The 26,475-nt window shown below is 35.7% G+C and overlaps 2 protein-coding genes across 4 annotated transcripts in view; one reads left to right on the top strand and one right to left on the bottom strand.

Annotated features, from left to right (window-relative positions):
* The window catches only part of Atp6v1a (ATPase H+ transporting V1 subunit A), a 59,768-nt gene extending 58,875 nt beyond the window's left edge, over window positions 1-893 (bottom strand). The window contains exon 1 of the mRNA XM_027936029.3: window positions 812-893. The gene's annotated coding sequence lies outside the window, so the exon portion shown is untranslated. The remainder of the gene's footprint in view (window positions 1-811) is intronic.
* A 767-nt stretch (window positions 894-1,660) lies between these two features.
* The window catches only part of Naa50 (N-alpha-acetyltransferase 50, NatE catalytic subunit), a 32,958-nt gene continuing 8,143 nt past the window's right edge, over window positions 1,661-26,475 (top strand). The window contains exons 1-5 of one of the 3 annotated variants that reach the window (XM_027936094.2): window positions 1,661-1,957; window positions 20,805-20,941; window positions 21,321-21,440; window positions 21,817-21,883; window positions 23,780-26,128. In XM_027936094.2, coding sequence (XP_027791895.1) covers window positions 1,950-1,957; window positions 20,805-20,941; window positions 21,321-21,440; window positions 21,817-21,883; window positions 23,780-23,957 — 510 coding nt within the window. In that variant the 5' untranslated portion in view covers window positions 1,661-1,949 and the 3' untranslated portion in view covers window positions 23,958-26,128. Of the gene's footprint in view, window positions 1,958-20,804; window positions 20,942-21,320; window positions 21,441-21,816; window positions 21,884-23,779; window positions 26,129-26,475 lie in introns of those variants that run through there. The other 2 variants (XM_027936095.2, XM_071615333.1) reach the window with 2 other exon arrangements.

Consider the following 26,475-nt stretch of genomic DNA (forward strand, 5'->3'; position numbering starts at 1 on the left):
ATCAGTTTCCAAAGAATTACTTCCCTTTCAGGAAAACCTAGTCACGTTCCCATAAGCTAGCCTGGGCCTACTGCAGACCAACACACAGCAACACCATCTTTCAAAGACTCTCCATTCAATCGAGAATGTCGCATTACCAACACCCTTGTTTTGAAGACAGCATATCTTTATTCCTTCAACTATCCACCCTCTCGAAGAAGAAAAAGTTGTAAGTTCTGCTTTTACCCTTCCATTCCCACCCAAAGGAGATGGACATCCACAGAACCTCTCCTGCAAGGATGCCAGATAAAACCCTTAGAATTACTGAGAAAACACATTCGAAAGGAAGCTTTTCAGTGACTGCAGTGAGGGCCATATCAGTGACATTCCCTCCCAAGCCTGTTTCACCGCAGACGTCTCTGCCTCCAGGGTTTTTCCTGTCTTCCTGCTCACCCGGGTGAGGGCGTTTGCCAAAGAATAGGCTTTGGGGAATGGGGAGTGGGGGCTGGCGGCTGTTGCAGACCCTGAGGAAAGATTGAAGCAATCCTACTACCTGTAGCACCAAAGATTCCAAATAGGGAACCATAATGGCCGCACTCACTCTCAACCCCGGAAAAGGTGGACACCTCAAATCACAGGTAGCGGGACAATCACATTGAGGGGTGGGGGGTGGGGGGGGTCAAGAGATGTGGAGAAATAAGCTCCTTGCCAGTGCACGGTGACAGCGGGGAGGAAACCCCAAGCAGTGGAGGCCACTCTTTACAGTCTCCCTTGTCTTCTCCTACTCCCTTCTACAATCCCCACCAGTCGCCAGTTACCGGTCGCAGCTCACCTGCTGGGGCGCGAGGTGCAGAAACTGTACCGACCACAGATCCAGAGACTCTGTCACTGCGGGAGGGGATGTCTTCAGCTGCAAGGGGGCGGGGCGGGTCTAGTCAGTCACGTGACCTCGAGCTCCGCCCTGCATCCTCCCCATCCTAGAGCGCTGCATCCCACGAGCTGGGATCTGCAGATCTCTTGAACTTTTTTTTTTTGTTTTGTTTTGCGTCTAAAGAAAAAGTGAGCATATATTTTTACAAAGATTGTGCAATGCAGAAGGCGAGGATGACAAGGGTTAAAGTGCATTGCTAAGGAAGTGACGTTCAAGCCACAAGCCAGGGACCGGAAATGGCGATGGAGTTCCGTCCCTCTGAGGCCCGCCGGTAAAATCCCAGGCTGTAAGGTTTGGGCCGATCACGTGATTTCAAAATTTGAGCTGTGCTGGAGAGTAGCCAAGTTACCCTGCCGGTTGTTGACTGTGTTTGTTTTAAAAGCACCTCATTTAGTTGAGTTTTCTAGGACTTCCTTAAGAAACAGCTTTATAAAGCCTTATTAGGATACGAGTGTTTGAAGGTCACTCTGGATACTACCAGCTGGGAAAAACGGGTCGGGAAGGGTTTATCTTGCTGAGGTGGGAGAGAAGAAGGAGGGGCAGAAAAATCCGGATTTTACCGCCAGGGCCTACCAAGCTAGCCCCACCAGTAGTGTCGTAAGAGATGGGAGGAGGAGCATAACGCCCGAAGGCAAAGCCCAGGAAAAAGATGGAGGTCCCGAAGTGGGGGTGGGTGGGAGGGAACGTAGAGGCTAGCAGTGCGGCTGCGCGCGAGGCGGTGGACGCGCCGGCGCGCAGAGGGGGCGGGGTTAAAGGTCACGGCGCGGCGGCGGGTCCGGCTGGCGGCGGCGGCGGGCGGGAGCTGACTGCCCTGAGTGCACGTGTGAAGAAGCCGCGGCACCAGCGCGGCTGCTGGAGACACCCCCGCCCCCTTCGGAGACTCAGGGCCGCCCTCGACTTTCGCGGCCTCCGTCACCCCTTCAGCTCTGTGCCCTAGGCGAGGAGGCCGGCTTGTGGGGTTGAGGGCGCCGAGAGCTCGGGGCGGCGAGGACGACGGCGTTGATAGCGGTGGTAACGACGGCCTCAGCAGGCGGGGAAGATGAAAGGGTGAGGAAGGGCAGCCTGCTAGGGCCCGGCGGGCAGGGTGTTGGGGCCCGGGCCCGTGTAGGGGGAATGTTGCGAAGAAGGGGAAAAACTAAGGGCGATGACCGGGCGAAGGGAGATTTCCAGGCTTCTCTCTTCCCTCTGTTCCTAGAGGAGGCGGAGGCGACCAAGGCTGTTGGCGGGCTGAAGGGCTAGCGGTGGCAAGAGTGGTGAACCTAGGATTTTGTCCCGAGGATAAGTGTGGCTGGGTAGGGGCAAGAAGGAAAAACTATTGTGAGGCGCCTAGGGCCTCTTACCCCGGAGCGGACTCCTGAGCCACCTCCGGCCCATTTCTCGTGCAATGGTCAGGTTGTCCTCTTATCCAGATCCATGCTTAACAACTGGAACTACAGTCTTTGACACCTTTCCATTTCATTCGCATTTGGGGTCCGTGCAGAACCTTCTGGCGGGAGAAGGAATTGGAATAAAGAGCATGGGCATGAGTATTAAGAGCTAGTGACTCAACTAGATTTGGGTTGGGTCAGAGGGAGTGGAGGAGGGGGAATGAGCTCAAACAGTGTAGACTTGGGGTGCCAAAATGTTTAAGGAAGTATTGTGAATCAATAGGTGGAGCTATTGCTTCAGCAGTTGGTAATTGCCCCCTAAGTGCTTCTGAAGGGATTCTGGGTTACTATGCTTTCTTCAGCATGGTTGACAAAGTTAAGATTTAATTTTTTTCTCTCTCTTGAATAAAATTAGGGATTATTTTGATTTAACTGTTTCCGTTTGCATACCATGTCTTCTTGCCATTAAATTATATACTTACAGTATTAGTTACATTATAGAATTGCTTAAATGAGTATTTGGGAGCTTGCCTTTAGAATCCTCAGAGGAAGAAAGAGAACCTTGTAAAAGCTTTCTCAGACGCCTGAAAAAAAATTTTTTTTTCTTACTATCGTAAATCGGTTGAAGGATTATAATTATGCTTTAAGTTACCTAAACTATTCAAACTATTCAGCAGCTCTTTTGAAGATGAAGTAAGTTACTTTATGGAGTAACTTCATACTGCCTAAAATTAAGGTTTAAATATTATCTCTATTTATGTTTGAAGTGTAGAAGAGATTCCAAGGAAGTTTATTTATTTGGTTTTAGGTCTGTAACATGTTTTCCTACTCTGATTTGCTTTAAATACCCGAGATCCATTTCAGTGTTGAATTGTATGTCTTGAAATTATTTTTCCCAATTGGGTCGTGATCCAGGAATTTGGGGCTATTTTACTTTGATTCAGCATATTTGGGGAGTCTCTTTTTTTGTTTGTTTGTTTTCTGATACAGTACTTGAGTATAGATGCTGTGCTCTCTCTTAACTCATTTTTTTATTTTAAATGGATATTTAAGTGTGGTGTGATGGAGGCAGATCTCTAGAAATGAGGTCGGTGTTAGAGAAAAGTTACTGAATCTGTAATTTATGCCAGCAACCATGCATTAAGAGTCCATAAGCACAGTTCTTATTGCTTATGATTGGGAGCTTAGAATCATGTTCTTGAATGAAAAATTTTAAGATGATTTCACAGGAATAGTCCTTATTCCCACTCACTCCCAGGAAGTTGGGACTTGAAAAAAGTTGTTGCTTCTTAGTATATAATTAAGGTGCTGAAGAAATGAAGTTAAGATATACTGTATTCTTTAGAAGATGTTGAAGTCCTTGAGTTTCAGAACTTGTATCACTATGTGCAATGTAGTCAGTCTTTTAACTCTTGATTTTGAAAGGCCTATGGGAAATAGTGGTCTTGATTATGTGGTTTTTGTATGAAACTTAATTTGCTACATATTGTATATTGATCTAACAAGACAGTAAGTTAAATAGAAATATCTGGAAATGGGAAACTGTAGGACTCCCAACTCCTTATCAGTATATTTAAACATTGTGCGTCGTTACCTATATTGCCTGTTGTTTAAATTTTTAAAACTTATTTTCTGATTTTACTTCCTATTTTTACTGTTAGTATTCTGTTGTATTGGCATGTATTTGTATGATTTTGTGGGGGGATTCTATTGGGGATTGAATCCAGTGGTGCTTGTTCTCATGTTTACCACTGAGCTACATCCCTGTTCCAGGCCCACCCCCACCCCCTTTATTTTAAAGACAGGGTCTTCCTAAGTTGCCCAGGCTGACCTTGAACTTGAGATCCTCCTGTGAATTGCTGGGATTACAAATGTGGACCACTGTGCCTAACATAAACTGGTTATTTTTGATCTGTTTGTTATTCCTCACTAGGGAAGATGATAGTCAAGCAAGAAATACGCTGTAGATAGCTGTGACTGGGGCGGCAATGTAATTGGTCATTAATGTAATAGAAAAGAAAGCTAAAAAGTAACTATTTTGAATAAAATTAAAATATAAGATTCTTTAGTCAGAGATGAAACTGTGTTGGAGAATTTAGAGTAACAGTTACCACTGATAGTGTATGGACTAGGAAAGGGCACAGGGAGTTTTCTTGGGTGCTGGAAATATTCTCTTTATCTGGATATTGGTCACATAGGATGTGTATATACATGCATGCATACATACATACGTGTGTGTGTGTGTGTGTCTGTGTTGTGTGTGAAAAATCATTGGGCCATAAACACAATTAGTGATCTTTGCCATGTGTCAATAAGATTATATTGCTCTTTTGTCAGGGGGGGAAAAAGCCAGTCAGGCTGAAGTAGCATTTGATAACTTTATAAACCTGCAATTCTTACTCTTGCTACTGTGAAATCAATAATTTGTTGTTTGTTGGCTGAGAGATTGAATTTTAACAAATACTTTACTTTTTGATGTTCCCTTTGCTGTATTAAGATACATTCATATAAAAAATGACTTTAAAAGAACTTTTTAAAAAGTCTGTAATGTGCTAACCTGGTGTAAAAGAAATACAGAAAATTAAAATCTGTTTTAGTCTAGTGATCAGGTACAACTATAAATAATAGGAAAATCAGTTGCTTACATCTGTGAATGGAATCATTGTATAATAGGAAGTATGCCTCCTATCTATACAGTTGTGTGCACAGGTGACTAATCCTGTGTTGCCCTCAGTAGTGTGATTTTTTTTCTGTCAATTAATTCAGTCCCTAACTCAATAGCAAAATATTAGTCCATTATAGTTGCAGCTGAAACAGTTGGCAATTGAGCTGCTGAAATGTGCCTTTTGAGGCTAAGTAACTGAGTTTTTAAAGTTTAATTAAAAATTTTAAATCAAAATTTAAAAATTCAGTTATTGGACAATTTTAAGAATGCTTGACACACCTTGTATATGTAGATCTAATTTAGATTTCATGAAATGTAAATATAGATGAATGATTTCCCAGCAAAATTAACATCTGAATTGAGGTATGCTACAAAAACTTATTGTGGAAAAGGGGTTTTTTTTTTTTTTAAGAGAGAGGGGGAGAGAGAGAGAATTTTTTAATATTTATTTTTTTAGTTATCGGCAGACACGACATCTTTGTTTTGTATGTGGTGCTGAGGATTGAACCCGGGCCGCACGCATGCCAGGCAAGCGCGCTACCGCTTGAGCCACATCCCCAACCCTGGAAAAGGGTTTTTTAAAAAGATAAATTATTAATGTTCTGTTTTTATTATATGTTGAAATTATTTCTCCTGTTTGGCTTGTTAATATAGGTACCAGAAAATTTTAAATTATGTATGTAACTAAAATTATGTTTCTATTAGACATTGCTGTGCTAGACCCTTAAAACCAAAGTTGTGACCTGTTACATACACCTGTAATCCCAGAGACTCTGAAAGCTTAGGCAGGAAGATGGCAAATTCCAGGTAAACCTCCACAACTTGGCAAGACCCTTTCTCAAAATTAAATATAAAAAGGACTGGGGATGTAGTTCAGCAGTAAAGCACCCTTGCATTCAATTCCTAGTATCAAAAACAAACAAACAAACCAAAGTTGTGTAAAACATGATCTCTTCCCTTAGAATATAGTTCTCAGATGATAGACATGTCTAAATGTTTCAAGTTGTGGGCCAACAGTTGATTTATGGCTATTTATACTCTGGGAAAGGATTCTGATGCCACTCCTAGTTTTTGTTTAAAGTCTTGTGTTCCAGTCATCTTGACTGCCATGGGTGAGGAGCATAATCAGAATTGTGTATTTGTCTTTCCTGAGCTAGTGCAGCCTCTGTTCTGCCTGTTATTATTGAAGTTGTTCTTCAGGGAGAACCTTGTTTTTTAAGTCCTGAGGCTTCTTGTCTTATTCCCCTAAGTGCTGTAGTGGACGCTTGTTCATAAAACTACTTGACAAACATTCTTAATTATTTCTTTTGGATAATTCCCTAGGAATAAAATTTTTGGATCAAAAAATACATTTTTTAAAGCTCTGATGCAGTTGCCCTCCTAAAGTAGCAGTTTATACTGTTAGCCCTGTTATGAGAATGTCCTTTCTTTCTCCCAAGGTCAGATTCAGAAGGGAAAGGAAATTTGCAAAAAACTTAAGAAAATGGATGAAAACGTTGGCTACCATTTCAACCAAGAGTTTTATAAATTTTTGTTTCAGTTGTGATATTGACTTTGTTGTTGTAGATGGACACAATACCTTTATTTTAGTTATTTATTTTTATGTGGTGCTGAGGATCGAATCCAGGGCCTCACATGCTAGGCAAGCATTCTACCATTGAATCCCAGCCCACAAGTGTGTTTTGAGTACATATTCTTATAGCCTTAACTCTACTTTTACTTGGCTGATTAGGTGATAAATGGATAAATTTATTTATTTATTTTTGAAAATTTCATTACTTGGTGAAGTTGGGATACTTTCTACTTTTACTGGTATTTATATATCTTTGTGACTTATTTGTTTATAAAATTGTTTTTAATTGGGATACAGATTGCACAGACTTGAAATTACAAAACAGTCAAAGACACTGCTGTTTAGAAAATGAGGTTGAGACATTCAGATTAGTAAATTTTTGTTAAAGAGTGATGTCAGTTGACCCAGATAGCCTGAAGGAAAATTCTAAGGTATATTTGGATTTTTTTTCCCCTTCTAGTCTATGTAGTTTATTATATAAGGGAAACTTAACTGTAATACAAACATCATTTAACTAAAAGGCACCGTGTTTTGTTCTTTTTTTTTTTCTTTTTTTAAATTAATTTTTAAATTTATATGTGACTGTGGAATGCATTACAATTCTTATTACACATATAAAGCACAATTTTTCATGTCTCTGGTAGTATACAAAGTATATTCACATCAATTCGTGTCTTCATACATGTACTTTGGATAATAATGTCCATCACATTCCATCATCATTTCTAACCCCATACCCCCTCCCTTCCCTTTTCACCTCTCTGCCCTATCTAGAATGCCACCAAGTTTTATTTCAGTGTGCCACAAATGATAGCTAGAAATAGGGTTATTATAATGAGACTCTTGGATCTCTGGGTCTTGGTTTCATTCTTTAACAAGAAAGACTTGAACCTGAACAATGATGACCAAAGTTTCTAACTCAGGTGCAAGTTCTAATTTACTGTTGGTATTTAAGGTGTTGATGGCTTTGATGAGTTCTCAGACTACAGGAAAAAGTGCTGTTATTGACACCTACCCATGACTGCTATGATATATGTCTGATGTTTAGCACTGACTTTCTACGATACCAAGAAATAAAGCCTTGGAGTCATATTTGAAGTGTACTCTTTAAACCACTTTCTCTTATTTGCTTTTGTGCCTGTTCTTGTCCTTTTCACTCATGACACTCTTTTTTTTAACTGCTACCTGATATTCCTACTGGGCCAAGTAATGGATTCTCATTTAATCATTAAAATATCCGTGTACAGATGATGTGATATCTATAATCTTCTAGTTAAAAAAAAAAGGCAGAAATAAGCCAAGAATGAAAAACAGCTTAGTGGATTCTGGAATTTTTTTAGTAGTTTTATGTGACCAAAAGTTGTTGAGGGTGGTAGGGAGAAACTAGATCAGTAGCTGTAGCTAGGTGGTAAAAGTCTTTGTTTCAAAGTGGTGCTGAGGCGGGAACCCACACATGCTAGGCAAGCATTCTACCACTGAGCTACAATTTCAGCCCCAACAGTTATTGAAAGATTTTGAGCAGAGAAGATTATTTATTTTAGGAAGATTATTCTCATTGCATTGTGATGGCTATCTCCTAGGTGCTAGACTTATTCTCCTTCATTAGGCTCTTAAAATTAAGGCTGAAATAGTGGCCTGAATTATGATGCTAAGAGAAAGGGTATAAGAATAGGTTATGATGGTATTTGAGGAAGCAAAACTAATAAGAATTGTAAAAGGATATAAGGATACATCAGAATTAAATTTCGATATTGGATGAATGATGGATCTATTTATGAAGACAGATATGAATAGAGGTAGATGCTCTAATTTTTTGTAATTTGAATTGATTTTGAGATTCCTGTGCAAATAACCAATAAGCATTAAGGAATACATTTTTGGATGCTAAGATTTGGAAATAAAGACATTAACATTTACTTGGTAATAAAGGTAAAACCATAGCTCAGAAGGAGTTCTAATTTAATATGTGGATGATAATGGAAATTTTTTTCACAGAGTAATTAATTCTTTTTAGGTAAAGGCCTTGAGTACATTGTGTCCATGTGTGTATTTAGCATTAGCAATTAACCAAATAATTTCTGAGGGTTTTTTTTTTTTTACACCTCTGATTCTTGCAGTTTAACAATTAGGAAAGCAGTCCACCCACTACCACTTTGTTTGTTTAAAGATTTATGCATGTATAGATATGGAGTATATTGGTCTTATTTTTTGACTGTTATATGAAAAAAATAAGTATTTTTAATATTTATTTTTTAGTTGTAGTTGGACACAGTACCTTTATTTTATTATTTTTATGTGGTGCTGAGGAATGAACCCAGAGCCACTAGGTGAGCGCTGTGCCACTGAATCACAACCCCAACCCCCATACTACCACTTTTTTGATGCTGCTAAACCTGTAGAACAATGATTCTCTACCAGGAGCAAACCTCTCCTCCTGCACTCCTCCCTAATTACTGATAAATGTTTGAAGAGTTTTGGCATCTAATAGCTAGGGATGCTGCTAAACATCCGACAATGCACAGGAAAGCTTTCTCTCAAGAATTATCTAGCCTGAAGTGTCAGTTGTACTGAAATTGAGAAACCCTACTCTGAAATCTAGATGATATGATAAGAGTCTGATCAGTTAATATTAAGGTCTAGAGTTCTTGTATTTACTGAAAATAATTTGGTGATTTCTTGAAATATTGGGGACTTGCTCTAAATATTATAGTTTAGAAGAAAAGACAAAGTATAAAAATAAATGCTTATGGAAGTACTGAAATGTGTCCTGGAAAGGCAGAAGCAGTAATAAATTTTTTATGGGTAGAAGACTAGGGAGACAGGTTAAGGCACCGTGAGCAGTTAGTATTTAAGCTGTGCTTTGAGAAATTTTGAACGGGCTTTTCTGTGGAAGAAGAAATTCTCTAGAGGAGTTAACCCTTTCATGTAATTACTGAAAGCAAGAGTTTAGAACAAGATTACTGCCAGCTAAGAAAAAATTATCTACCTGTTCGAAATTTTTTATTCTGAGGACCATGGTCATAATCTGATTCTTGCTAGTAGACAAACTTTGAGTTTTATACAACTGCACCATTATCATTACACATAAGATTAACACCTCTTACCCACATCTCCCCAGTACACACACTTTGAGAATTGATGACTTCTTTGAGGGAACATGATATGACTGATCTTGTACTAAAATGGAAATTCCTAGACCTAGGCCTGATTCTGGCTTTATTGATAACTGTCTATAAAACTACAGATTTTATTTGTCTCTCAGGGCTTTGGTTTTATCATCTGTAAAATGAAGGGGGAATAGACCCAGTGGTTTTCGAGTGTTTTCTGGTCAAAGAGTGCAAGAAGTGACCGTATAGTTAAAATTTTGTGCCAAGGTATGCTATACCCATTGATAGCATAAACAGGTTTTGAGCTTGCTTTTTTATTTTCACTTTTTACTATATAACTTTAAAAGTCATACTTTGCACAGAAACCCATTTTTGTGGAATCATCCCCATCTTGTGGCCTTTCAGTATAATGCCACTAAATTCGAAATCATTGGCATGATTGACACTCAGAACATTCAAATGCTTGTTATGGTTTATGTTGCTATGCTAAACGTGGGGAGACATTATCTCATTTTGTCACTTAGCTTGTTTACTAAACCAAAAATAAAAGTTTCCCATTTCCATATTCTAATCCCAAAGATTATGGTTATAAGATTTGACTGAATAACAGACTAGTCTTATGCTGACACAAATTACTAGCTAATAGGCTATGTAGATGTATACGGTTATTTCAGATCTGAGGACTTAATTGAGAATTCTGAGTGCCATTGTAGTTGCTCTTTCTTGTTTCTGTCAGTCTGCCTGCAGTTGGATCCATAGTATAAGGATTGCTATATGAAGATGACTTGGGATTTGATAGTTATAGCTTTGAAATCAAGAAAAAAATAATGTCTCATGGATTTACTTGAGCTAAGATATTTTAGTTCCTTTAGTAATCGCTGTCTTCAGTTTTCTAAGAGTTGTAAACTCCCATGCCAGTAGGAACGAGCTGGTAATGTACATGAGTAAAATGAGAAATTGCAAATTTAGGCTTTATGTAAAATCCTCTCATTTAAGTTTTAGCATCCAACTTAATTTAAAAATCAAAAAAAAAAAAACACTGTGGGTCAGTAGCTGTGATCATTTGACTGATTCGGCTTTTAGGCAAACTTTCAGGCTTATGTACAGAATAGAAGTCTTAAACTACTGATAAATGGTCTACCTTGTTAACTTGAACTCTTTTCAGAAGGCAAACCATCATTGTACATTTTTAATCCCACATTGCAGGGACAGATTTGAATTTGAATCACAGGTCCTCTTACACATAAATTGCTGTTACACATAAATTGGAACTATAGTGTAGCATTCTGTGCTAATTGACTAGGGGAAATAATTAATATTTGAAGTCAAATTTACTCTAATCATATAGCATACTTTTTCCATTGACCTATTCTAATTCTTTTTGCCATGGCCACCGTAGCCTATATAGTGCAGATACATTGGACATACATAGTCTTTATTTCTGGTACTGATTCCTCAGCTTTGTAAATCACACATAAGGGATGTTTTTTTCTTAAAGTAATTCTCATTTATCCCCGGGGTATATGTTCCAAGACCCCAGTGAATGACCTGAAACCACAGAAAGTATTGAACCTGATATATGCTATTTTATGCCTATGCAGTATATACCTATGGTAAAAGCTTAATTTATGAATTAGGCATAATAATAAAATAATAATAAAACAAGAATTTTAACAATATTATAAAAATTATGCATATGGACTTTTAAATTTTTTTATTTAATTTTTATTTATTTTGGGGGGGCGGGTACCAGGAATTGAACTCAGGTGCACTCATCTCCAGCCCTTTTTTGTATTTGTTTAGAGACAGGGTCTCACTGAGTTGCTTTGTGCCTCACTGTTGCTGAGGCTGGCTTTAAACTCACCATCCTCCTGCCTCAGCCTCCCTAGCTGCTGGGATTACAGGTGTGCTCCAGTGCACCTAGCTTGTGCATGTAGTCTTCTCAAAATATCCTAATGTACTATAATCACCCTTCTTCTGTGACGTGAGATGATACATTGCCTACATGATGAGATAAAGTGACATGAATGATAGGCCTTGTGATGAATTATTAGGCTACTAAGAAAGGGTTACTTGAACACAAGCACTGCAATACTGGGATCTGATAACAAGATGGCTACTAAGAACTAACTGGCAGGTAGCCTATATAGTGCAGATACATTGGACAGAAGGATGACTCACATCCCAGATGAGACTGAGTGAAAAGGCACAAGACTTTTATCACTAATTAGGATGATCCACAGTTTAAAACGTATAACTTGTTTATTTCTGCGATTTTCCACTTAATGTTTTCAGACTGTGGTAACTGAAATTATAGAAAGCAAAACCTAAGGTAAGGGAGGACTACTATAATTTAAGTGGGTGTTAAAATGGATGTTTTATGTAACAAGATTTATTACAAAAGTAAATTCTAAGATGGAAGTTTGCACTGTGAATTTTGAGCAAGGTTATTATATATTCCCAGGTTAGGAATCTATTGGATTTTGTGACACTGCTTCTCCAGGATTTTTCTCCTACTCTAGAAAATTTTTTTCCAACATCTTTATAGGTTGCTGTTCTACCCCTAAAACTCACATATTCTTTATGGTATATCTGTTCTGTGTTCAAGGAAACAACTCTAAAAGTAATGTATAAAGAGGTAGTCTTTCATATAAAAAGCTAACTGTATTCCCTTTAGAGTGTTTGACACTAATCTAATGAAAAATATGTCACTGAATCTCATACTCTCATGTCTTAGACATGTAACAAGTTTTCTGTGTTCTTTTTCCTGTTTTAAATATGTCTAGAGACTGGGGTTAGGGCCCAGTGGAGACCCCAGATTCCATCCACAGCACCTTAGGAGAATATATATATATATATATATATATATATATTAACATACACATATCCCCTCACACACATACGCATATGTACATACATCAGTATACATACATATCTCAGATGTTTGGTTTAGGTATTTGGAAGGGAGATCTGTACCTAAATGGAAGACTCATTCTCTTACTCAGCTTCTCCCACAAAGTGAAAGCTTGGTACAGCTAGAGATTGAGAAGTTACTATTTGTTAAAAATGTGAAGTTCTTGCCTCCTTTTGCTTGTCTTTTAAACAGTAAAGAATAAATGAGGCATCAAGTGTTGTTGTTTTTTTTAATGTTTTCATATCACCAATAACATGTCTGTTCTTTCCTCACCAAGTTGATATAAAACCTAACTTCAAAATTCTATATCTTGTGCTTTATTTAATGAGTGGTGTTTGTATTTCTTTGTTTTTTTATGGAAATTTTCACACATATAAAAGTAAAGAAAACAGACAATAAACAACATCTTTCAATTCTAGAAAGTAGTAGGGTCGATTCCCATGTTGTTTCATCTTTGACCCTTACTTTCCTTTTCAGCCGGAACACTTGAAAGGAAATCCTACACCTACTATCTCACTGTACCTTTAAATAGTTCAGTATGAATCTTGAATAGAAAAGTTTTTTTCCTAACATAATTACAATAGCTAATATGATTAAAACTATTAATCTGTAGTTTTCCTGCCTTATAAATGTCCTTTTAATATTTATTTACATCAAATTCCTACACTCCACTGATTGCATTTGGCTGAAATGCCTCATCATCCTTTAAAAAAAAATAAAATAAACTTGTTGGGCTGGGGTTATAGCTCAGTGGTAGAACAATTTCCTAGCATGTGTAAGGCACTGATTTTGATCCTCATCACTGTGTTAATAAAATAAAGGTATTGTGTAAAAAATTTGGACAGAAGGATGACTCACATCCCAGATGAGACTGAGTGAAAAGGCACAAGACTTTTATCTCGCTAATTAGGATGATGCACAGTTTAAAACTTATGACTTCTTTATAAATAAAAGTAAATAAAATAAAGGTATTGTGTAAAAAAATTTTTTTAAACTTGTTTTAGATTTACAGATAGATTGCAAAGATGTTGCAGAAAATCCTCCGCTTTTTCAATTATTATCATCTTAGGTTATTATGATATACAGCTAAGAAAATGAAAAGACAAGCCACAATTGGAACAGAGGAGTTGAAAATTATAATTTTGATTATAGGACTTATGTCCAGAATATATATTTTAACTCACTTAAGACAGACAATTCAATTCCTTACGAATTTAGTCATTGTCAAAATCCTAGGTTTAATCCCAGGTCTATGCCATGGGCAAAAAACTTAAACATTTCACCAAGAATATACAAATGACTGGTAACCATACAGAAAGATTCCCAGTGTCAGTAATGATTAGAGTAATGCGTGTCCAGTGTCACATTGCTAGAATGACTGGAAACAGGTAATAAAAAAAATAATGTTGGAAAACTTGGAGGGTTATAACCCCAATACATTAATAGTGAGAATATAAATTGTGTAGCCATTTTGTAAACGTTTAAGTGGTATATTAGTTTTCTGTTGTTGCTGAAACAATTCAAACTTCAGGGCTTAAAGTAACACAAATTTATTGTCTTACAGTTCTTGAAGTCAGATGTCTGAAATGGGCTCCACTGGGCTAAAAGTAAAGGTGTTGGCAGATCTAGTGATTTAAAAGTTACCACTAAATATTCAAATCTACCCAGATTCTCAGCCTGTGACCTTATTTAGAAATATAGTCTTTAAAGATAAAATTAAGTCAAGGTCATACTAGATTAGAGTGGGTTGTGAATCCATTGACCTAGAGTCTGTCTAAGAATAGGAGAGGACACAGACTCAGTGAAGACCCATGTGAAGGTGGAAAACAAACACTACCTTGAACCAAGAAATATATAGGGCCACTAGAGACTAAAAAAGACTAGAAGAATTCTTTCCTATGGGCTAGAAGGCATGGCCCTGCCCTTAGCATAATTTCAGACTTCTAATCTCCTGAACTGTGAGAAAATATGTTTTGTTGCTTTAAGTCACTAAATTTATGTTAATTTGTTAAAATAGCCCTATCAAACTCTTATAGCAGGATTGTATTTCTTCTAAAGGCTCTAGAGGAGAATCCATTTCCTTGCCTTTTCCAGCTTCCACAAGGGCAGCTAGATTCCTTGACTCAAAGCTCTTTCTTCGTCTCAAATCTAGCAGTGTGAACTCTTTGCTGTGCTCTGTTGTCATCTCTATTTCTTTTTTTTTTTTTGGGGGGGGTGTTGTTGTTGTTGTTTTGATATTGGGATTGAACTCAGGGGCACCTCAACCTGTGCCACATCCCCAGATCTATTTTGTGTTTTAGAGATAGGGTCTCACTGAGTTGCTTAGTATCTCGCTTTTGCTGAAGCTGGCTTTGAACTTGCAATCCTCCTGCCTCAGCTGCCCGAGTCCCTGAGATTACAGGCATGGGCTGTGGGGCCTGGATTCATCTCTGGTTCTTAAGGACTTTGGACCCATCTGGATAATCTTGGTTAATTTTCATATATCAAGGTCTTAATCTGCAAAATACATTTTTTCCATGTAAAATAATGTATGTTACGTTGGATTAGGAAATGGTTATCCTTTGAGAGTCATTATTATACTTTAGTAAGTAGTTTCTTAAAAACCATTCCTGCTATCCACCCCACAATCCCACTTTCAGGAAAAAAAGTAAGGCATATACCTGTACAAAGACTTGTATACAAAATTCTTAGCAACTTTATTTATAATAGCTAGGAAGTACACATCTGTCAGATGCTCATCAACTGGTAAACAGATAAGCAAAACGTTATATATATTCATACCACAATGAAATAAAAGGATTGAGCTTCTAATATACTACAACATGGGGAAACCTTAAATATTATGCAGCAGGAAAGAAGTCTAGTGTAAAAGATAACATTATTGTGTGATTTCATGTTGGAAATGTCCAGGAACAGCAAATCTGTACTAAGAGAAACTGTACATTGTGGCTTACTGTGAGTAGGAAAGAGGATTGACTGTATAAGCACTTCCAAAGCTGAATTGAGGTTGATAGTTGCATATCTTTGTAATTAATCAAATAATCTGTGACCTTTAGTTAAGCAAAAATTTCTTAGGTAAGACCCTGAGAAGTATTTCCCAAAAGACATTCAACCAAAATGTAAAGCTCCTACTCCATAAAATACAGGAAAATTGGGGCTGGGATTGTGGCTCAGTGGTAGAGTGCTCGCCTAGCATGTGTGAGGCCCTGGGTTTGATCCTCAGCACCACATAAAAATAAATAAAATAAAGATATCGTGTTCAACTACAACTAAAAAATAATTAAAAAAAAAACAGGAAAATGAAAAAAGCCACAGAATGAAAAAATTTTTTGCGAAATGACTCATAGAGAATATGTATGTAGCTATAACTTATAGAGGACAAGATGCTTACAAAAACTAAGTTTTTTAAAAAATGGGCAGAAGATTTGAACATAAACTTAACCAAGGAAAACATGGTAAAAAGTAAGTACACGAGAAGATATTCAATATCATTTGTTATATAGGGACATAAATAAAAACCACAATGAGATGTCTTAACCCACTAATTAGAACAGCATAAAGTTTAAAGTTGACAATGCCCAGTGTTGGTGAGAATATAGAACAACTGGAATTCTCATGTACTTACCCATAATTTAGCATTCCCACTCCTTGGTATTTATTAAAAGAAATGAAAACACATTCACGAAAAACCTATATGCAAATGTTAATGGAACTTTATAATCTTCAAAACTTATAAACAACTCATAATGCTCTTCAACTAGAGGATAAAGCTAGGAGTGTAGTTCTGTGTATGTGAGGGGCCCTGGGTCCAATCTGTAGCATAGCAGTGACAAAGTATGATACATCTGTCTATAAAATGAAATACTACTCAACATTGACAAGGATGGAATACACTGTTGTATCAGGAATTATGCTGAATGAAAAGCTAAACAAGCATTGTGTATTTTGTGATTCAATTTTTGTCACATTCTCGAAGGCAAAATTATAAAGAACAGATTAGTGGTTGCCTGGGAGTGGTATGGTTATATGTAGGAGGTTCTTAGGGTGGTAGAACTAGTACATATTTCACTACATGATTATATGTATGTGTATAATAGTGGTTACATGATTTTACATATTTGTCAAAACTCAGAGCTATACACTCTAAAGAGTGAATTTAAAGTTTAAAAAAAGCCAAGAGAAAATTGATTCCCCTATGCCAAAAAAAGTGGAAAATAAAAAACGACTAATAGTTGGTACAAAAAATTGCCAGCTGGTGGACTTGGATTGATTGAATTAATTATTGCATTGAGAGTTTGACTGGACTAGATAACTCTAATTGTCAGATGAAAGGAGTAGGACTTGAGTGTGTATTGTTTACAAGAAATTTTATTTTTTATTTTTACTTTTTAAATTTATTAATAGATAGAGTCCCAATGTGTAGTACAGATTGGTCTTGAACTATGTAAATGCTGCTGCTTACATGGCACTTTAAGGATTTGGGGAAGTTTTAAAAAAATTTTTTTTAATTGCTAAAAGATACACCATGCATCATTGATTAGGTGAAAGCTGTGTCTGTGATAAATAAAGCAGACTTTAAAATGAGAAGTATCATCAGTGAAAATGAAGGATGTTTCAGAATTATACAGAGGTCAAGTTATCAACAGTTTATAACAGTCCTGAGTACTTAACATTCCTATTAACAACCTGAAAATACCTGAAGCAAATATGAGCAAAGCTAAAAAAGAAGGAACACTTCCAAACTTTGAAGCCAACTTAATCCTGATAAGAAAGCCTGTCAAGGACGGGGGTTGTGACTTGGCGGTAGAGCTCTCACCTAGCACATGCAAGGCCTTGGGTTCAATCCTCAGCACCACATAAAAAATAAATAAATAAAATAAAGATATTGTGTCCAACTTCAACTAAATATAATTTAATAAATATATTTTATATAATGTATATTAATAAATATATTTAACAAATATATATATATATAAATATTTATTTAAAACAAAGAAAGCCTGTCAAGATTATAAGAAAACCATTTGTGTTGAAGTAAGCTTTCTTGAGATGTCATTTGGACAAAGACTAAAAGAAGGCAAGGGCAGTACACAGCCAAGGATGAAGAGGCCACCAACAAAAATGGGGAAAACTGCAGGTTAGACATTTTGGGGGAAGGGTCTGTATATTTAGTTTCCAGTATATGTACTTGGGGGGAGTGTTACTAGAGTTGTTTTGAATCAGATTTTGGAATTCTGAATGAAGTTTAGGCTACATACAAATTTGGAAGTAGGCAGCATTAAAGTCATAGGAATGAATAAAATCACCAAGAAAATATGTGCAGGGCCCTTGTAGAATTGTTTCAACATCAGCTTTCTTAATGTACCCATGGAGTAATTTATATTTTAGCCTTACCGAACAGGTTACAATTTTGGAAATACACCATTACTATTTTGTTAATGTTTTACCTTCTCCTTAGACTGTACATCTTACCTCTTCCCACAATAAGAACTCAAGAAAAGTTTAAATTCACTGAGTTCTTAGAAACTGTGTTTTTATATTAATTTTCTAATAGAGATTTGGGACTTCAAAAAACTTTGGGAGCTCTTCTACTTTTTGGTTGTTATAGTCATGGGATATTCTCATTTTCTTGACATTTCTACATATCCCTTATGTTGAAATTATCCTATGCCTTTAATACTGCACATGTTCTTTGCTAAATTATAGGTTGATATTATATTACTGATATATTTAGAATATCCACATCTTAAAATAATTTTGGAGCTAAGTGATCAGGATTACAGAAGTATTCCATTTCAATTAGACATATCATGTTAATGAAAATAAACTATATTTGAAGCTAAATTTTGCTGACAGTTGTACCTTTAGTCACCACTTTGAAATTGTTTCTAGTATATTCTGACCATCTAGTAAGAATCTAATTAATTTTTCAGACAGCTACCAAACAGTACATGTTTGCATATAGAAAAATACTGAGAGACTATGTCAAACTATTTCTGGTCTTGTTCCTCAGAATAGTTTCACTTCCTAAGTCATTTCTATGATTATGCACCTAAAAAAAAAAAACAAGACTTGTAAAAAATTAAGCAAGGAAAGATTAAGCTGCTATACTGTAATGATTCAGTTTTGTTTCTTCAATATAGGCTTGATCTGCCAAGCCTAATGAAAAAAAAATTTTTTTTTTAGTACTTATTATCCTTCAGAAAATTATAAATATACTTGAAGCCTGGTAACTGCCAAGAGGTCATTCTTCAAATTTTAAAAACTATAGTCTTTTCACTTATCATTTAGAAGCTTGAGTTCCTAAGTTCTTTAGTTACTCATTATTGTTTAAATTTAAACTTAATGTATTTTTCAGTCACTTTTAAAATACAGAGGCTAAGACTTTTATTTTAAGAAAATGCAGTGGAGTAATTTAAGTGATATCTCTGAATATAATCAAGAGAAGCTATATTGTATGTAAAATAAATTACTGTACCCAATTTGTGGCACTATGGGAAGTTAAAAGAGAAGATGGTATAGGTAAGATGTGATCTCCTTATTTAATGGAATCCTATATTTTACATGATACCAGTATCTGCAGAATATTTAAAATAAGAGTGGTAGACAGCAAGGCAGTAAGCCCAGTGGATTTCAGTTAAGAAAGGGTTTGGTACAAGATGCAATTTACTTCAGTTTTTTTTTTTTTTAATGTGGTGCTGAGGATTGAACCTAGGGCCTTGTATGTGCTAGACAAGCGCTCTACCACTGAGCCATAACCCCAGCCCTAATTTACTTCAGTTTTAAAAAAGAAAAAAACAAGCTACGCTTCAATGAAGAGGAGAAGTTATTATGAATGAGGTGAAACCTACTTAAAGAAGACATGAATCTTACACAGGGAATTCAATTCAGTTGTCAGATACTTTGGAGAATACCATATTTATTTGTATGACCAGAAAATTGCCTATAGTTTGTGCTATATATTTAAAAATATCCTTTTCAGATATTTTTCTGTAGATATGAACAAAAGTTGGAGTATTGAATATATAGGTGGAATATACTTTTTTCTCCACAAAATTATATTACAACATATTTCTGTGCCAGAAATTTGGATATAGCATGCTTTACTTTAATCAGTCTCATTATCAGTAAACACTTTTTTATCTTTGCTTTTTCCATTTTACTATTCTAAGTATGGTAAAATGTAGACATTCTTGTTGAGTCATTTGCCCAACACACCCCAAATGTGATACAAATGATTAATAAGCATACTTGTTTGCAATTCATTGCTGTTAGATTCGAATGCCTTTATAATCTGAAACTAACAGCTTTATAGGCAAAATAACTTGGTTACTGTATGAAACTTTTTAGTTTTAATCCCTTTTTCCATGGAATCAGTTCTTTTGATTACATAGTTTTTGTAGAAATTTTTTCCCCCCAAGAGTGACAGAAGTAGGATTTATTCATGTGTGAAGAATAGAAACAGAACTCTGGCGGGGATGGGCAAAAATGGACCCAATTCTTGATAGATAATTTTCAAACTTAATGGGAGTTCATAACCCACTTGAATCAAATGTATGAAATATGATATGTCAAGAGCTTTGTAATGTTTTGAACAACCAATAAAAAAATAAATAAAATAAAAAAATTTTTTTTTCAAACTTGTGTTTTTCAAAATATAGATTCTGTTTCCAGAGATTCTGGTCCTGAAAGGTGGGGTGGGATGTCCAAGAACGTGAATTTTGAGTACCACCACTGTGACTTTGAAGTAGGTGGCCCCAGGAGGGCCACTATTCTCAATTAATAGGCACATAATTATTACACAAGTTATTTTCTTGGGATAAATGTTAGAAGTAGGATTACTTATTTCAGTACATTGTACTAGATTTTTTCTCAAGAGATACTGTATATTTACCATCTGCAAGGTTTAAGAATACCATTTGCTACTTCTCTTGCTAATATTAGGTGTCATTCTTTTTGATCAATAGTTGTATCTAATTTTTTGAATAGTAAACTACAGGGAAATCTTTCCTATTCATTGTAAGATATTGTTCTGGCTTTCTTAATAGTTGCATACTATATTTGTCCCTTGTATGAAAGTTACTAGCAAAATTGGTATTGAATATCTGGCCATATTTGCTTAAATGGTAATAGTTTTAGGGATATGAAGTCATTATGAAAATGTTGGATTTGTCGATCATGAAAAAAAACTTGATACCCATTTAATATGTTATCTTTATAAATGAGAAGCTAATTATATTTTATTGAGTACATATTGGTTTGTTCCAGTAGCCGGATCGAGTTGGGAGATGTAACACCACACAATATTAAACAGTTGAAGAGATTGAACCAGGTCATTTTTCCAGTCAGCTACAATGACAAGTTCTACAAGGATGTGCTGGAGGTTGGCGAGCTAGCAAAACTTGGTAAGATATGGCTTTTTTCTTTATTTCTGTTTTAAAATTTGTAGTTTTGAACTTCACCCGTTACTATTAGAGCAAGAAGACTTTTTATTTTACAAGTGAGGTTAATGGAGTGTTTCAGGTTCTCAAAAAAAATATAGAATATTTGAATTTTAAATGGAATCACTAAATATTCTTTATTACTTAGTGTTTGCCTGTATGTTACCAATGATTTAGCTTTACAGCCTTCTGAGACAATGTAAGAGGTTTTTGAAGCCATTGATTTTCATAGGATAGCTAATTAAAATTTAATGCTTATAATAACAACTTAGTCTCTTAGAAAAAATGATTAAATGTGTTGTTTTGTCTATTGAACTTTATGTCTTTATATTTTCTATGGCAGCCTATTTCAATGATATTGCTGTAGGTGCAGTATGCTGCAGGGTGGATCATTCACAGAATCAGAAGAGACTTTACATCATGACACTAGGATGTCTTGCACCTTACAGAAGGCTAGGAATAGGTAATTCATTGTTTCTTTCCTTCTTCCTTCCTCCCTCGCACTTTCCCTCCTTCCTTCAAAGCCTAAGTACCTTGTTAAATCTTTTTGATATAATAAGTCAGTTTATTTCTTTTATAAAATAAAGTGAAAATAACTAGTGTTTACTAATATAATTCAATTGAAAAACCCTCCATAGATTTGTCTAATTTTCCCCCCACTTAAAAAAATATCTATCTGTAAATATTTGTATAAAAAATTGCTCTATATTTATCTCTTAGTGTCTAATGTTACCTCTTAAATTTTATTAGGTCCCAATAAGTAGTTCAGTTGGCAAATAGGTATAGAATTTAAAGGTTGCCTTTTAAGGTTACTTATTTGTTGTTTGTATTATTAACAGGAACTAAAATGCTAAATCACGTCCTAAACATCTGTGAAAAAGATGGCACTTTTGACAACATCTATCTGTAAGTAAAATAATATTTAATGTTCTTATCTCAAAAGTTTAAATGTCAATAAAAATCATTACTAGAAATTTTAAAATCTGATCACTTACTGTATCTTAAAAAAATACCATGGAATGATTGTTGCACAGTACCTGTATAACATTGCTTCTAGGACCCACTCCCCTGGTCCCCCTCATAGATACCAAAATATGAGTGATTCAAGCCTCTGTATAAAATAGCAGCATATTTACGTAAGACTTACAGATATCCTCCTGTATGAAATCCAGTTAGATTACTTATAATATTTAATATAATGTAAGTGCTGTGTACATTTATAATTGTACTGTATTGTTTAGGGAATGACAAGGGAAAATACAGTGTACCTGTTCATTCAGATGCAATTTTCTTTCCTAATATGTTAATCTGTAGAAGCAGAACCCGGGAATGTGATGGGGCCTGCTATAGTTGTAACAATGCTTTGTTGTTGTTGTTATTTATTTGGTACCAGGAGTTGAAACCCGGGGTGCTTAACCACTGAGCCACATCCCTAGTCCTTTTTTTTTTTTTTTTTATTTTGAGATAGGATCTTGCTGAGCTGCTTAGGGCTTTGTCAAATTGCTAAAATTGGCTTTGAACTTGTGATCCTCCTGCCTCAGCCTCCCAAAATGCTGGGATTACAGGCTAGCAGTGTATCACTGCACTGGACTACTTGTTACAATGTTTATTTGGTTTGTTTTAGTAATAAATAAAGAATCTGAGACACATTGCTACATTATATTGGGATGGGAACTACAAAGTCATATAAATGAAGTCAGGATTAAAATTCATTCAGATTTAAAACCATTCATATTATTAATATTATTTTTTTCATGCCTTGCTGTTTGTTCCGATTCATTCAAGGTTATCAGTGATATGCCCATTTATACTACAATTTAAAAAAATCAAAATCAGAGGTAATTCTCTGAGGTTATATTTGACTCTTAAAAGGCTGCAGATTAAGAACAAGACTAAGATTATTACTGGATGTTTGTAATTGTAATTCAGTTTGGTGATGGCAGATATTAAATAATATGGTATTATTTTGAAGAGTAATTGAGAAAGCTCTAATTTCTTATTTTTTTGTTGTTGATGTTGTTTTTGCTGGGAGCAGTGGCACACATCTGTAATCCTAGAAAATTTGGGAAGCCAAGGCAGGAGGATTGCAAGACCAACCTCAGCACTTAGCTAGGCCCTAATACCCCCCCCCCCCAATTCAACATGTGTCTTTCATTTCAAAGGAAGACAACAGATTTGAGACCCTAGTTTTAAAGTTTTTTATCATTATTTTTCTGCTTTTGTCTGTATGGCCTCTGATTCCTGCCTACGGTTATCTAAACCTCACCCCACCTTTAGTTTCTTTTTTGTATTGGAGATTGAAACCAGGAACACTTTACCGCTGAGCTACATCTCCAGTTCTTTTTTATTTATTTTGAGACAGCATGTCACTAAGTTACTGAGGGTCTCATTAAGTTGCTGAGATTCGACTTGAACTTCTGATCTTCCTGCGTCAGCCTCTGGAACAGCTGGGATTATAGTTGTGTACCACCACACCCAGCTATTTAATCCATGTTTAATTACAGGAATCTTTTTTTTCCCCCCGCTTACTGGCAAAAGTAGGGCTAGTTTTCCCTTTGTTAACTGTAAGACTAAATATTCTTACTGAGCCTTCTTCTCCTAGCCACGTCTTTCGAATGGAATAATTCAGTTAAAAATAAAAAATCATCAATTAGTGGTAATTGATAGTATTAGTTGATTGTGATTGTAAAGAAAATGTACAAAAAAAATAACATTCTAATTCAAAGTTGAAGCTCTGTGTGGAGAATACTTAAAAGCTGATGAAACTTTAATTTACTTTCTTTATGACCTTTTATATCTCAGGCACGTTCAGATCAGCAATGAGTCAGCAATTGACTTCTACAGGAAGTTTGGCTTTGAGATTATTGAGACAAAGAAGAACTACTATAAGAGGATAGAGCCTGCAGATGCTCATGTGCTTCAGAAAAACCTCAAAGTCCCTTCTGGTCAGAATGCAGATGCGCAGAAAACAGACAACTGAACAAATTACAAATGAACTTTCTTGCACTTGCTTGTCGCCAAATAAAAGAGAGGCCCATTGATTCCCTGCCCCTGTCCCCCGCCTTTCCTAAGTTTTCCTCCCTACTTGTTCCTTTTTTTCCTCATTTCTTTTCTTCCTCTAGAAGTTTTAATACTTTCAAGGACTTTTAAAAATAATCATGTTTGGATTGTTTTAGTTTTTCTTTTTTTCTCTCTCTCTCTCTTTTTTTTTTTTTTGGTGTGTGTGTGTACGGTGGTTGTCTTGAAAGAAGGAGAAGGTAGATCTGTTTAGTTTCACAGTTAAAATGTATGGTCCCAAAATTTGGGTGTCAGATGATTTCAATTTTATTTTTTTCCTTATTTCCTGCTTTCACATTGAAGGGCAGAGCCTACAGATATTGTTTATTTCTAAAGATAAAAAGAAGCAGCAGCAATATCTTGTTCTGTAATTCATAGACAAGTTTAGTGTGTTTGTGGTACTCTAGGTTCTTAAAAACTATTTGTGGGATGTTAATCCCTAGACATTGCCTTCACTCCACCTTTAGTCCTTCTGAGCACTTTCTCAGAAGTTGGACCATTTTTATCTTCGTAAGAAATATCAAGTTTATTTAGGTTTTTAAAGCAATTTTTTCCCCGACTGATGGATGAGGCAGTTTGGGTAGGTTGTGTTATATTTTGGTCTGAAAGCATTTGAGTTAAACTGCTTTTTTGCTAATGAGTGAGCTGGTTATTAGAAGATTTGTTTTTCTTTGCTATTGATATTAGAGTCATTAATTTTTAGAGTATGAGCTGGTGAAAAAAACTTTTTTTATTCTCCCAGCTAGAGATATGGCCTTTAACTGACCTAAAGAGCTTTGTTGTGATCTTTTTTTTTCCCCCAACCTTTTTCCTTCAGCAAACCCAATAATAGTCTAACCTTAAAAGTGGAGTTGATGTCCTTATAGGTCAGTATCCCTAAGTCAACCTAAAGCAGGTATTTTCTCGTAAACATATTAAAAAAAAAATACCTAAAAGGAAGCCTAGATGGACTGTGGCACAATAAATGCATTTAATGTCAACTAATGCAGGTTGTTAATTGAAAGTGTGGCCACTGAACATTTGATTGTATAGGAAAAAATATCTAAACAGTATTTTTGAGAATAACATAGCTACGTTATTGCTTATCTGTTGGAGAACATCCCAGATTTGCTTATACTCTGTGCCTACAATATTGAGTTTAAGGATTTGGGATAAGGGGAATTGTTAAACAAATTGCTTCTAAGAAAGATAGAAGCATAAATAATGCAGATATCACTGTGACCTCCTCTACTGACAGACTGGTTTTTGTCAGAACATTTTCTGACACGTAGAGAGTGGCTTTAACAGGTTGATAACTTTATGAGAGACATCTGGAATACTTGTGTTTTACTCCCATTGCCTCATCTTCAACATTTAGAATTTGTTGGTTTGTCAGTAGTGATGGTTCAAGAAATGCTCTCATTAGACTTTACAAACAATGCACAGGGCTTGAGTTTTCTGTCATTTGACTTTAAGGAAGTTTGATTCGTAATATTAATCCTCATGTAAAATTCTGGTATAAAAGTCTCATCTCCAAATAGATTAAATGACAATATTATTTTATAGAATGTACACACTTTATATCCTTAAGTTTTTATTTGTAAGTGTGAGAGTACAAAGTAAAATAGACTTCCATAGTCTTGAGTGCCAAGAAAAATATAAGAAAGGAAGATGGCTGGTGAATGAATTTTTAGTGTTCTGATCTTAAATTAGTAAAAATGTAGAAAGACCACACTGTTTTCTTCATTATCAATTCCTTAAACAATCCAAATGTAGGCTTAGAAGAAAAGTTTAGCATTAAGCACCTTTACCTTTGTGGATAAGATTCAGCTTGCTCTTGACAAGAAAAGAGTGCTTGAGTTACAGGAAGTGTAATTAGTGTGAAGAATTCAGCCTTTTTGTAAACTTCCAGATATCAAAATAGATTTTGATATATAACTGAGTTTTCTGAGATGACACTGCCTCTATTTCTATATCCATTTCACCTGGACTTTCTAAGCAGTCCTATGAATGTATCCCTATATGTGGTTATCAAAAACCGAATAGCTGCCTCACGACAATTAAGTACTTGTTATTTAAAGAGGGAAAAATATTAAAGTTTGAATTGAGTTTGTAGGCTTTCTGTCATTTAGTTTCTTTTTCCACACTAGTTAAAAGATTTAACCTAAATTCTGAGTGTTTGTAAAGGGTTAACTATCCTACATCAAACTTGTGTTAAATAATTCCATCCACTTATACAAGAAGAAGATTTGGAAGAAGTAGAAGTTGGGCACTAGTTTGTATGCCTATGAGTCAGTAAAGACTAAAGTAATACCCCATGTTGAGTTGATTATTTTGATATATGATAAAAAATAATCTTTGAGGTAAAACAGTAATTCTGTTAACTGGAAGATCACAGGATATATCCATCATATTTTTCAGGACAGATAGTTTTTACAGTGGGGCAAGTAGGTTAAATTTAT

The sequence above is a fragment of the Marmota flaviventris genome, chromosome 8 (assembly GCF_047511675.1).
Source record: "Marmota flaviventris isolate mMarFla1 chromosome 8, mMarFla1.hap1, whole genome shotgun sequence".
In the NCBI taxonomy this organism is placed as follows: Eukaryota; Metazoa; Chordata; class Mammalia; order Rodentia; family Sciuridae; genus Marmota; species Marmota flaviventris.